This window comes from Chionomys nivalis, chromosome 4, assembly GCF_950005125.1.
Source record: "Chionomys nivalis chromosome 4, mChiNiv1.1, whole genome shotgun sequence".
NCBI lineage: Eukaryota > Metazoa > Chordata > Mammalia > Rodentia > Cricetidae > Chionomys > Chionomys nivalis.
In genome coordinates, this window is record NC_080089.1 from 111,635,554 (window position 1) to 111,647,478 (window position 11,925).

Here is an 11,925-nt window from a genome sequence, read left to right on the forward strand (position 1 = left end):
TATTATTTTCTTTTCAATTAATCTTTTTCCTTAGGTCTCTCCTTCACTCACCTTGCCTTCCAGGGGAAAAAAAAAAAGCGGGGTGGGGGGATGGGTCAATAAACATCTCTATCACAAGGAGCTGAAAATATTTCCAAGCAACAGTATGGGTCAGGATAGACAATACTCCAGATAAAGGCCATTATCATCAAGGTAAAACTGTACTGTGTAACAGAAGTGATCACTCTATAGGAACTAGATTGCTCCCCTCAAGGGATCAAACACTCCTTGTTGCACTACTTTACAGACCCAGAGCTGAGATCCGGATCTTGGCCCTGCCCTGATTCTTCCTCTACTTAAACCTAGTCTTTACATTTGTAAATGGAAAGTAGGGCTCAGAGTCACTAGACTCCTTCACCCGGTTTCTCCAAATGGCCACATTGATTAATTCTCCTCTCTCTTCATTTTGCTGTCACTACCCCTTTTAATTAGCATATCATATCAGGATGAATGACCAACCTACTCATCTGGGGCTCCAGGAACTGGAATTTTTGTCTAAAATTGAAAGTAACAGACCTTGATTATAACCAGACTTCAGGGGTCAGCCCATGCCCCAGAAAGCCAGGTTTAGCCACCCTTTCTTGATAAGCCAATTAAAAGTACCAAATTCCGAATGAAAGTGGAAAAAGGCAGTATAACCAATGCATACACATTGGAAAAAGAACGAAGAGGTCTAGTGACACCAAGTCATATTTAGAATGAGGTTGAAATGTATGTAGTCATCAGATATGCATATAGAAACACTTTTGTCAAGACATCCATCGCCAACTCACTCTTGTTTTAGACCTATTCTCTTGCAAGATGGTCTGATGAGTTTCAAATCTCCTTTTGGGAGGAGAAAAAAGTCTGGATTGCTTAGACTTTGAGTTTTCCTTCTCCCTGTACCAGAGTCCAGGGGGAGTTCCAATTTCTTGGAACCCATTCTTGCAATAATCTGATAGCCAAAGAGAGGAACATAAATTTCCCTTAAGAATATTTTCATTCCGCCATGCAGGTTACACCCTCCTCACTAACACATGTGTGAGAATCCCTTCTTGGGGCTCTCATGGACCTGGCTCACAGAAGAAGCAATGGGACAGCAGGCTGGCTTCTCTTGGAGGCAATGCCTGGAACCACCTGCCTTTCTCCTGACCACCCCACCATTCAGGTAAGTTTAGACTTACTTGTAGGGATGGAAAAATCTCTTCACAGGATATGACATTTTAGTTGTCTATGCATAAACTGTTTAAGTTAAAGAAACAAAACAAAATGTCTTAGGGCTCCAGAGAGGTCTTAGCTGCTGGAATAAAAACTTCTCTTGCAGAGGACCAGAATATGGTCCAGCCCTCACTTCAGGGGGCTCACACTCCTGTAAGTCCAACTCTAAGGGATTTGATGACACCTTCCCTCTTCTGGCCTCTGAAGGCATTGTTCTCTCTCTCTCTCTCTCTCTCTCTCTCTCTCTCTCTCTCTCTCTCTCCCCCCCCCATCTATTCCCCTCTCCCTTTCTCCCCCCCCAAACACACAGAAACACATGGGCACACACACACAGACAGCCACACACAGACACATACACAGCCACACGCAAGCAGACACACACAGACACACAAACACACAGATATACACACAGGTACACACAGAGACAGATACACACAGACACACAGGCACACACACAGACAGACACACACAGATACACACATAGACACGCAGACATGCACACAGACATACACACAGATACACACATAGACACACACAGACGCACACAGATACGCACACAGGTACACACACAGGTACACACAGACACGCACACAGACACACATAAACACACACAGACACACACAGATACATTCACAGAGATACACACATAGACACACACAGATACACAGGCACACACACAGAAACACACAGATACACACACACACACAATCTTTCCTTAGTTCTATTAAAGTTTTAAGAAGTTCTTCAGTGTGGCCTGGGAATCCTAGACGCTTCTCACTAATTGGAAATTTCTCCAATCACTTTCACAATCTCTGAAGAAAATTATAATTTAAATTTTCATTCTACGTGTTTCAGTTCTTTTTGCCAAAACCATGACTTCGAAATGCTTGGGTTTCCTCTTAGAACTAATTAGCTGTAAGTGTATTAAAATGCCCCTTTCCTTCCAAAAAAAAAAAAAAAAAATTCTAACAAACATTCTGAAAAGAGAAAGATTTCTGTTTCTCGCTCGGGCTTTCATTCTGAGTGGATTAATTGAAACCCAGTGGGCAGGAGAGAGAATGCATGAGTGGGTGGTTGTGTGAGAAATGAGGCTTTCTCCACTGTTATTTGCGCCAATGTTTTTTTCTATTTCCCACTGGAAAGGGATTATCTCCTGCTATAACTGTCCTGGCAGCAATGGAGATATTCTCAAGAGGTCCTTGTGGCCTTCCCCTTTGGCTACCAGACTATTAAAGCAATGAACCCCAAGAAATTGGAATTTGCCCAGGAGTCTGTCTGTGGGACAGAAGGAGGAGCTTGTCTCCCAGAAATAGATTTTACACAGTTCTGACAACGTGTTAGGCCCCTTTGGAGGACAGTCCGGAGCCTAAAGATCAGTGACAAGTGGGATCGCAACCTGATCAAACAGGATTGCTCAGCTACCCATATCTCTTGCCTTCCATTTAAGTCCTCGTCTCTTGTCAGGACTCTGCAGATGGACTTATGGGGCTCAGTTGGCATCTGTGTTACTCCTGTGGCTACACTGAAAAACTCTTTTTTTCCTGATTTTCCTATGGATGGCAGAGCATTGCTCGCTTGAGCTGCCAGGGCTCAGGCTGAACCTAGTAACTCAAGTATCACCTGTGGGTTACTTGAAATCCATCCTGAGTTGAGATCACCTGTGCAGGGGCTCCATGAGAGAGCGCGGGAAACAAGTGAAGGAGTGGGACAATGGGAGGGAATAAAGCAAGTCAGCAGTCCAGGGGTGACCCAGAGAGGGTGGCTTTGGTCTGCTGAAGGAGGGCTGGCATGTAAATGCGATCACAGAGACATCCCCTTTGAAGGGAAGAGATTGGCCGCCCCCAAGTTACAAACAAGCACCCTCATGTCCCACTGCCTTGCATCCTCCTTTGGCACCTACCAGTCAAGGCTCAAGGATCTCACCACGAGGAGGGAGGAGCTGGCTTGTTTGCTGTGTTTTAGAGCAGGTGAGGCAGCTCCAAGGGGCCAGAGGTGACATCATTCATCATTGTCACAGGTGCAGCTTGTTCAAAGTCCAACCCGACAGAAGCTGGGAGATGGGGGAAAACGGGAGCATGGAAAGGGACCTGAGGAATCTGGAACTCTCGCAGTCCCCTGTAAGAGGCGATGGGAGGAGACCGTGTAGAAGGCAGGGTGCTTACTCCAAACCCTTTTGAATGTGAGGCTTTCAGTTCAAAGAATACGAGTCAGGCGGCAACATCAGCATCTTGCTTCATGGGTCCCTCAGCAGCTCTCCTAATTCTATGGAGGTGGAGGTTGTGCTGAGTCCTGCTTTCTATCGAGGCAGATTTTTAAGGCTTCCGTTGGAGTCTATCGTCAGGCAGCTTCCAGGAGAATTCAGCTTTAGTATTGTTGGTTGGAGTTGAACAAATTAAATTTACTGTGGGGACAAATGCTCACCATTGCAGATGTGAGTTCTGAGATGCTGGGGAGCCCGAGGCTCTGGGTACCGGCAGAAAAACCTGTACATCAGCATTTCCTGGAAGTGCTTGGGGGCTTCACAGTGAAGCTGTCATCAGCAGACAGAAGTGCCCTGAAGAGGACAGTGAGCCAGAGCTTGACTGGCAGAGGAAAGATACCCAGGAAATCTGGCTGGGTCACCAAGTGGGTGGGCACAGTGAGAGGCCTTGGCAGTCAAATGGGATACCATGGAAATAACCCAAATGTAGGGGCTGGAGAGACAGTTCAGTGATGAAGAACACATACTGCTCTCGCAGAGGACCTGAGTTCAGTTCCCACCACAGCTACCTGGAACTCTTGTTCGGGGAACACAATGCCCTTTTCTGGTCTCTGAGGCCCCTGTACTCAGATGCTAAACCCACACATGGAAACACACATCTGCATGTAATTAAAACTAAAAATCTTAGCCAGATGGTGATGAGGCACGCCTTTAATCCCAGCACTCAGGGAGCAGGGGTAGATGGATCCCTTTGAATTCAAAGCCAGCCTGGTCTATAGAATAAGTTCCAGGACAGCCAGAGAAACACAGAGAAACCCTGTCTCGAAATACAAAAAAATCTTAAAACCACATATCAGAATATACCAGTAGGCATTTTTCCTTTGGGATGGAATGTTGCATACCAGGCTATAAACAAGGGCACCTCTGTATAGTAACTGAAAACCTTAGACTGGGTATTTCATAAATAAAAAAAAGCAGTCACTTCCCCTATCACCCATGAGTGTAGATTCAGCACCAAATCTGGTAGGTATAGGGTATGGAGGTATGGAAAGTTCTACAGTGGACAGATTGAAATTGAAAACCCATGCAGGCCAATTTCAATATGGAAAATTGAGGAAATAGTTTGAAGTTCTTCCAGGAAGTGACTAAGAGACAGAAGATTGATGTGGGATTGACCTCTGTATGCTGTGAATACCACTGGTTAATAAAGAAGTTGGCAGCCGGGTGGTGGTGGCGCACGCCTTTAATCCCAGCACTCGGGAGGCAGAGGCAGGCGGATCTCTGTGAGTTCGAGGCCAGCCTGGTCTACAAGAGGTAGTTCCAGGACAGGAACCAAAAGCTACGGAGAAACCCTGTCTCAAAAAATCAAAATAAATAAATAAATAAATAAAGAAGCTGGCTTGGCTTGATAGGGTAGAACAGAGCTAGGCAGGGAGGACTGAACTGAATGCTGGGAGAAAGAAGGGCAGATGGAGAAGCCATGGAGCCACCAGAGACAGACATGGTGATGAAACTTTGCTGGTAGGCCACAACCTCGTGGTGATGCACAGATTAATAGAAATGGGTTAAATTAATATATAAGAGCTAACCAATAAGAATCTAGAGCTAATGGGCCAAGCAGTGATTTAAATGATATGGTTTCTGTGCTATTATTTCGGGGCTGAGCAGCTGGGAACCAACAAGCGACCCTTCATACAACAGAAGATGTGGTTTGACAAAGTAGGGGTAGAAGCTGAGATGGGGAAAACCTTTTATGTCTGTACTCTGATGAGGAGAACTGCCCAATAAGCTAGTCCTATGTAGTAGATCGAATGTGAGAAAGGGCGTATTGAATTGGGTGCCTAGCAGGTTGCTCATGCAAACATGTATCTGGATGGACACCCTGGTCTGCAAAGGCAGCTTGAGTATGAAACTACACAGCTGAGTCCAAACAGGGAAGATGGGTGTGTTGGCACACACTTGTAATCCCAGGACTCAAGAGGCTGAGGCAGGAGGATTATTAGGAGTTCAAAGCTATCAGGAACTACAAAATGAGTCAGTGGGGGACTACACAGCAGGGCGCTGTCTCAGAGCCTGGGTGAGGAATATCTCAGTCTATAAAGTGCTTGCCTTACAAGCCTGGGGACCTGAGTTCAGTCCCTCAGAGCCAGTGTAAAATTAAGCCCAGCATGCTAGCATGTACTTGTAATCAAAGCCCTGGGGAGGCAGAGACTGGAAGATTAATGGGGCTCACTGGCCAGCTGGCCAAGCTGAATAGGTCAGACTCAGATCAACAAATAAGTGACCATGTTTCAGAAAACAAGGCAGATAATACCTGAGGAAAGACATCTGAGGTTGACCTCTGACCTCCACATGCACTAGCATGGGTAAACACACACACACACACAATGAATGTTTAAGTCATTATCATTTAAACCATGTATGATCTTGGGGCAATTCTTGCTTACATCTTACCCAGATGGGAACACACCTATACACAGATCCATTCCAGTAAGGGTGCCATTGCGAGACGGAGTCCATGACGCTCTTTGTATTCACACTGCAATATTGCCAGGTAAAGTTTCTCTGTGGAGCCTCAGCTGACATTTGCACTGATGGTGTACCAGGCAGGGATGGACCAGATTCATATTTTCCTGCTTGTAACTACCCCGTGGGTCTTAGTGTGGTGAGAACTTGCCAGTGTCAGTAGAATGTGAAGACCTGCCCACAAGGGGCTACTTGAAAACAGATCTGATGAAGAGAGCAGGCTCCAATTTTCCATCCTCCGTTCCAGCCAACACTCTTTGCTCTGGACCTTTCTCCACACCCCGCGCCCACCCTCAGCCATGTCAGACACAGTGTGTGGCTTCTCTTGCTGCAATCACTTGTCAGAGGCATGTTTCCAGCTCTCTAATCCATGACTTTGCTAAGATAATCACATGACTTTCCCAAATCAGACTCTGCTGGAGCCAGCCCTTCCCCGTCTACCAGGGCCGCTCGCTGCAGTTAAAATGGATGATTGTAAGATCGCAAGAGTGAAGTCCAGAGGCTGTGTTTTAAAAGTCATAATTCCTTAGGTCTTATTAGGTGTTGGTGTTGAAAGCAAGGCTTATTCTTGGCTTATTCTCTTATTCTTGTGTAACATCGTTAGGTAGGTGCTCTTAAGAGAAAATTATAGTTAAATGACTTTTATCTTCCGTAGCTTTTTGACCTTGAGAAAATCTGCTAACCTCCCAGCATCTTCTTGATGTCATATTTAAGGAGGATAAGTATAGCATCTACCTTATAATCAGCATGAAACCAAGGGCCTTCTATGTCTCTCGGTCTAGGTCTGGGCCTATTTAAAGGTTTGTATATAAGTTCTGTCTCCTTTCTTTAATTTTTAAAAGCTGTTGTGTGTCTGTGTGTGTCTCTGTGAGTGTGTGCCTTGTGTGTACAGGTGCCCACAGAGGTCAGAAGACAGTGTCAGATGCCCTGGGGCTTAGGGCTTAGTTAACAGTGGTTGGAAGCTATTCACAGGGGCTGGGAACTAAACTCAGATACTCTGCAAGAACAGCACATGCTCTTAACCACTGAGTCATCTCTGCAGCCCCCAGAGAACTCTCCACAAATGTTGTCATCATTGCTACTATTGTGCTCAGTTTCTGAGATCATATGCAGCACAGGAGTACATATAAGTGTAAAGAAGAATTAATTGTCCTGTAATTGTTTGTGATCACTATGTGACTTTGGGGAAGAGAATTGACTTCTCTCAGCCTGAGTGACCAGAAGGCGAATGGGGCCAATCCTGGGATAGAATGTCCCATAGAAAGGGGAATGGGATGATCAGAGTGTGATGATATTAAGAAGTATCTGGGCTGTGAGTCTTTGGGGTAGTCGGGGAAGGGAGTTAAATCCGAGGTACGGTCTCCAGCTCCATGCCTCGGAAAATTGAGAAAATCAAGGACTTCCTGCTCACGGCCCAGTGGAAGGATGCCAAATCTGTCAAGATCAAGAAGAACAAGGATAATGTGAAGTTCAAGGTTCGCTGCAGCAGGTACCTTTACACCCTGGTCATCACAGACAAGGAGAAAGCCGAGAAGCAGAAACAGTTCCTGCCCCCTGGCTTGGCAGTAAAGGAGCTGAAATGAAGCAGACCTCTATGTTTGACTATTAAAAACTCTAAAAAATAAAAAAAAAAGTATCTGGTATCCCTATGTTCTCTTCCTCTTCAGAGGGCCAGTATGGTGGTTAATATTGTCAACCTGACAGAATCTAGATCGCCCAGAAGACACAACTCTGGGGAAAATGTGGTAGCTTAAATAATAATGGCCCCCATAGGTTTATAGATTTGAATACTTATATGTTTAAATAATTCTCCAGTTGGGGGAACTGTTTGGAAAGGATTAGGTGTGGCCTTGCTGGAGGAGGCATGTCACCAAGGTGGGCTTTAATGTTCCAAAGACTCTTCTCTCTCTCTCTCTCTCTCTCTCTCTCTCTCTCTCTCTCTCTCTCTCTGCCTTGTGGTTGCATATCAAGATGTGCTCACCACTGTGGACTCTAACCCTCTAAAACCCCAAGGTAAATTCAACGCTTTCCTTTAGAAGTCTCCTTGGTGATGGTTTTATCACAGCAATAACAGTAACTAAGACATCATCTGTGAGGTAGTTTCTAAATTGGCTTAGCTCAGGTGGAAACACCCATCCTAAATGTGGGTGGCACCTTTCCACGGTCTGGGGGTCTAGACTTCCAACACAGAAAGTGAGCTGAGCACCATCTTTCATCTCTCTCCGCTTCCTGACGGTAGATGCCCTGGAACCAGGCCCTTCAAGCTTCAAGCTCCTGCTGTCAGACCTTTGCAACCATGCTAGCCTGTGTCCTTAGACTCTGAGTCAAATAAAACCCCCTGATGCGACCTCTTGTCGGCTACTGGTTGCAGCAGTGAGGCAAGTCTCTAACACAGTCTATTCTGTTTGTCTTGATGGATCACATTCTTGTCTTTCCTCATTTTGAGGAAGCAAGATTCTTTATTTTTCCCATCTAAAGCTTCATTGAAAACTGTGACATATCAGTAGGATCAAGTGATAGAGTGGAGATAAGTAATTTATGTTTGCCAGACCTGCTAAGTTTGGCCAATCAACTTTGCAGGCTTCATTTGTCCAGGGCACCTATGAGCAAGGTCCTGTGTCCCTTTTAGAACCTCCTTTAATCATGGTGGCTTCCAGGTCAGTGCTGCTCCCAGCCTTACACAGACTGACTTGGGAAGCAACTGAGCCCTCATGTCAGGTTCTAAGGTGGCAGCGTCTGAGTGGGGAGATGTGTGGTGTGTATGAGTGTATGTTTGTTTGTGTGTGTGTGCGCACATGTGTATGTGACATCCTCCATCAGATCACATACTGGAATCGATGAGCAAGTTCTGAAAAATCTCCAGACCTGGGCTCCACTTTGGAACCATGAAAATTAACTTTGTGTGGTTTCACAGTTAGCAGCAAGAAGAACAATCGTAGGCACCAGATTTTCACACAGCAGGGAAATGCTATTCAAACCAACGTTCTTTGACTGAACTCCATAATTGTGTCTACTGGACTCCAGATAGCTATGCTCATTTTGTGAGCTACCAACCTCATTTTAGAATTCTAATAAATCTTACTGGGGTTTTACTTTGTATGAAATAAAACACTTTTATTTATTTTCTAAAATGCCAATCAGTGAACACTCCTGGGAGGTACTTTCTAATTTTTTCTTTTGAAAACAAATTTTGTTCTCACATAATTCATCCTGATCATATTTTCCCTCCCTCTATTCCTTTAGCTCCTCCCCACCTCCTCTCACATCTGTATCTACACACTTTCTGTCTCTCATTACAAAACAAACAGACTCTAAGGGGCAGCAATATATAATTAATATAATATAATATAATATAACATATAAAACAAAAACTAATACATCAGAATTAGAACAAACAGACAGAAGGAAAAGAGTCCAAGAGGAAGTGCAAAAAACAGAGACCCACACATCTGCATACTCAGGTATTCCATTAAAACACTAATCCAGAAAGTTTAATATGTAAATTATGCTATATAGACACACAATGGACCTGTATACTGGAAAGAGAGAAGAAAAATACAGATAAATAAAATATGATTTTTTTTTACAAAAGGAAAAATTGTTGACACGGTATTATGAGAAAAGGGAACCTCCAACCATACTGTAGAGTTCCTTTTCTGTTGGCGTCCACTGCTGAGCATATGCCTACCCTTACAAGTACTTTTGTTTCCCCAGAACACACTTTTATAAGTGTATAGTGACAAATATATCTACGCATGTAACCACTACAGGAAGACATGAACGTTTTTGAGAATGCTGGGAAGTTCTCTGTACCCTTTGCTGTCAGCCCTGTTTCCACTCTACTTTCTGTCACTACAGGTCACCCTTCTGTACAGTAGTAAAAGTCACATGACCTGGATCATGCTGCCTGCATCTTTCAGTGCCTGCTGCTTGGGCTCTGGGCAAGGTTCCTAGATTTTTCCATGTTATTGCATGGACTGGAAGTTATTCCAGTCACTGGAACTTGTGATGTGGACTGTGACCTGAGACAATGTTGATTTATCCTTCTTTTGATGGACATTTACCAATCTTAGCACCACTTTTTCCTCTGGTGTGTGTGTGTGAGTGTTCACCTCTATGTGGATGTATGTGCATGTTTGTATACATGTGAGTGTTCATGTAAATGTACACATGTGCCTGCACATGGAGGACCAGGTTGGCATCTAGAATCTTCCTCCATATCTTTTATACCTTATTCTTTGAGGCAGGGTCTTTGAATCAAACCCAGAGTTAGATGACATGACTGCTCTCACCAGGCAGCTTGTTCCTCAGATTTCACCCCCTCTTTCTAGGCTGGCACTACAGGTGAGCAGCCACCCTCACCTGGCCTTTATATGTGTTATTAGGATCTAAACTGGGGTCCTTTTGCTTGGGCAGCAAGTGCTCTAACCATTGGGCAATCTCTCTAGCCTTAGTGTTAGTTGAAGTTTTCTTTTTTTCCCAACATTTCCTCTTGACATCTTCTTGAGGGTACAAACAGAGAAGCCTCAGCAGAACCCACATTCTTTTTCCTGTGAATTCCTGAGTTGAGTTCAAGCCACATAGCATGTGGAAACTGAGCAAGTTGTTTAACTGACCTCCCTCTCTGACATAAAGTGACCATTCGGCTACATCATCAATCTCCCTCGACCCTCAATGGCTTTGACTTAGCCAAAGTCTCAGATGGTGTCTGTCTAGGGCTGAGTCGTTACTTCTAGACCACTGTCCATTTCATTATAGCCAAGCTCAGATATTCAGTAAGAGTTTAAGTGATAGATTTTCTGACTGCTGTTTGGTTTTCCATACTTAAATTATAAAAAATTTATATAAATTTTATATAAAAAATTTATATAAAAAGTTTATAAGTTATATAAAATAGTGTCACAACTTCATGTTGCAACTGATTCATAAACCCCTTAAACAGCCCCAAAGTACCAATTACTTCCTAGAGGTAGCTTTGAAGAGCAGGCTAGTGACATCCACACTTATGTGTGTACCATGGGAAGCATATCAAAACACACATATGTATATATGTAAATACACTGTAGTAAGTAGCCCCTATTTACCGGTTCTGTGTGTGGATTCAGACAACTTCTGGTCAAAGGTGCGCAGAAGAAAGATGTTTCTGTATTAAATTGTGACGATTTCCTGATATTACTCTCTAAATAATGTAAACTCTTAACTATTAACTTGACATTGACCTTATATTGCAAATTGTAAGTAATCTGGAGATAAAACTCAAATGACGGTGTGCACAGGTTACATGCAATTGTCATGTATTGATAGTAAGAGACTAGGTTGCTTGCAGATTGTGTTGCCTGGAAGGTAGCACACAGAGGCGCGCACACACATCCAAATCACTTTATATGTAGATGATCATTGGAATGTAGACTTCCTAGAACCATACAATCTTCTTTCAGGGGGCTGGAGAGATGGTGTGCTTTTTTTTTTTTTTTTTTTTTTTATCTTGGCAGAAACTACAGTCATTGGGAAGAGGGAACTTCAACCAAGAAAATGCATCTACCAGATTGGCCTACAGGCAAGTCTATGGAACATTTTATGGATTGATGATTGATATGAGAGGGCTCAGCTCTCTGTGGGCAGAGGGCCTGAGAGGTGCATGAAAGGCAGCTGAATGTGAGTCTGAGAAACAAGCAAGTGGGCAGCATTCCTCCACGGCCTCTGCTTCAGTCCCTGCTCTGACTTTTTTCACTGATGGGCTGTGATCTGAGAAAGGCAAACTGAAACAAACCCTGTCCTCTCCAAGCCGTTTTGATCATGGTGTTCATCCACAGCAGTAGAGAGAAAACTAAGAGAGATGCCTCAGCGGTTAAGAGCACACACTGCTCCCGGAGAGGACCGGAGCCTTGCTCCCAATATCTGTAGGCGCATTTTTCTCTCCTACCTGCCAGTTCCCAATCAACCACATGGAGACTTCTTATTAA

At 44.1% G+C, this 11,925-nt stretch overlaps 1 protein-coding gene across 1 annotated transcript; it reads left to right on the forward strand.

Annotated features, from left to right (window-relative positions):
* Positions 1 to 7,332: 7,332 nt before the first annotated feature.
* LOC130873867 (60S ribosomal protein L38-like) lies at positions 7,333 to 7,545 on the forward strand. The gene has a single exon (XM_057768886.1). It carries the CDS (start codon positions 7,333 to 7,335, stop codon positions 7,543 to 7,545), a length of 213 nt encoding a protein of 70 aa, XP_057624869.1.
* Positions 7,546 to 11,925: the final 4,380 nt, after the last annotated feature.

Bases quoted from the DNA above. Each gene is read 5' to 3' on its own strand.
- LOC130873867 (XM_057768886.1), top strand. From the start codon at position 7,333: ATGCCTCGGAAAATTGAGAAAATCAAGGACTTCCTGCTCACGGCCCAG.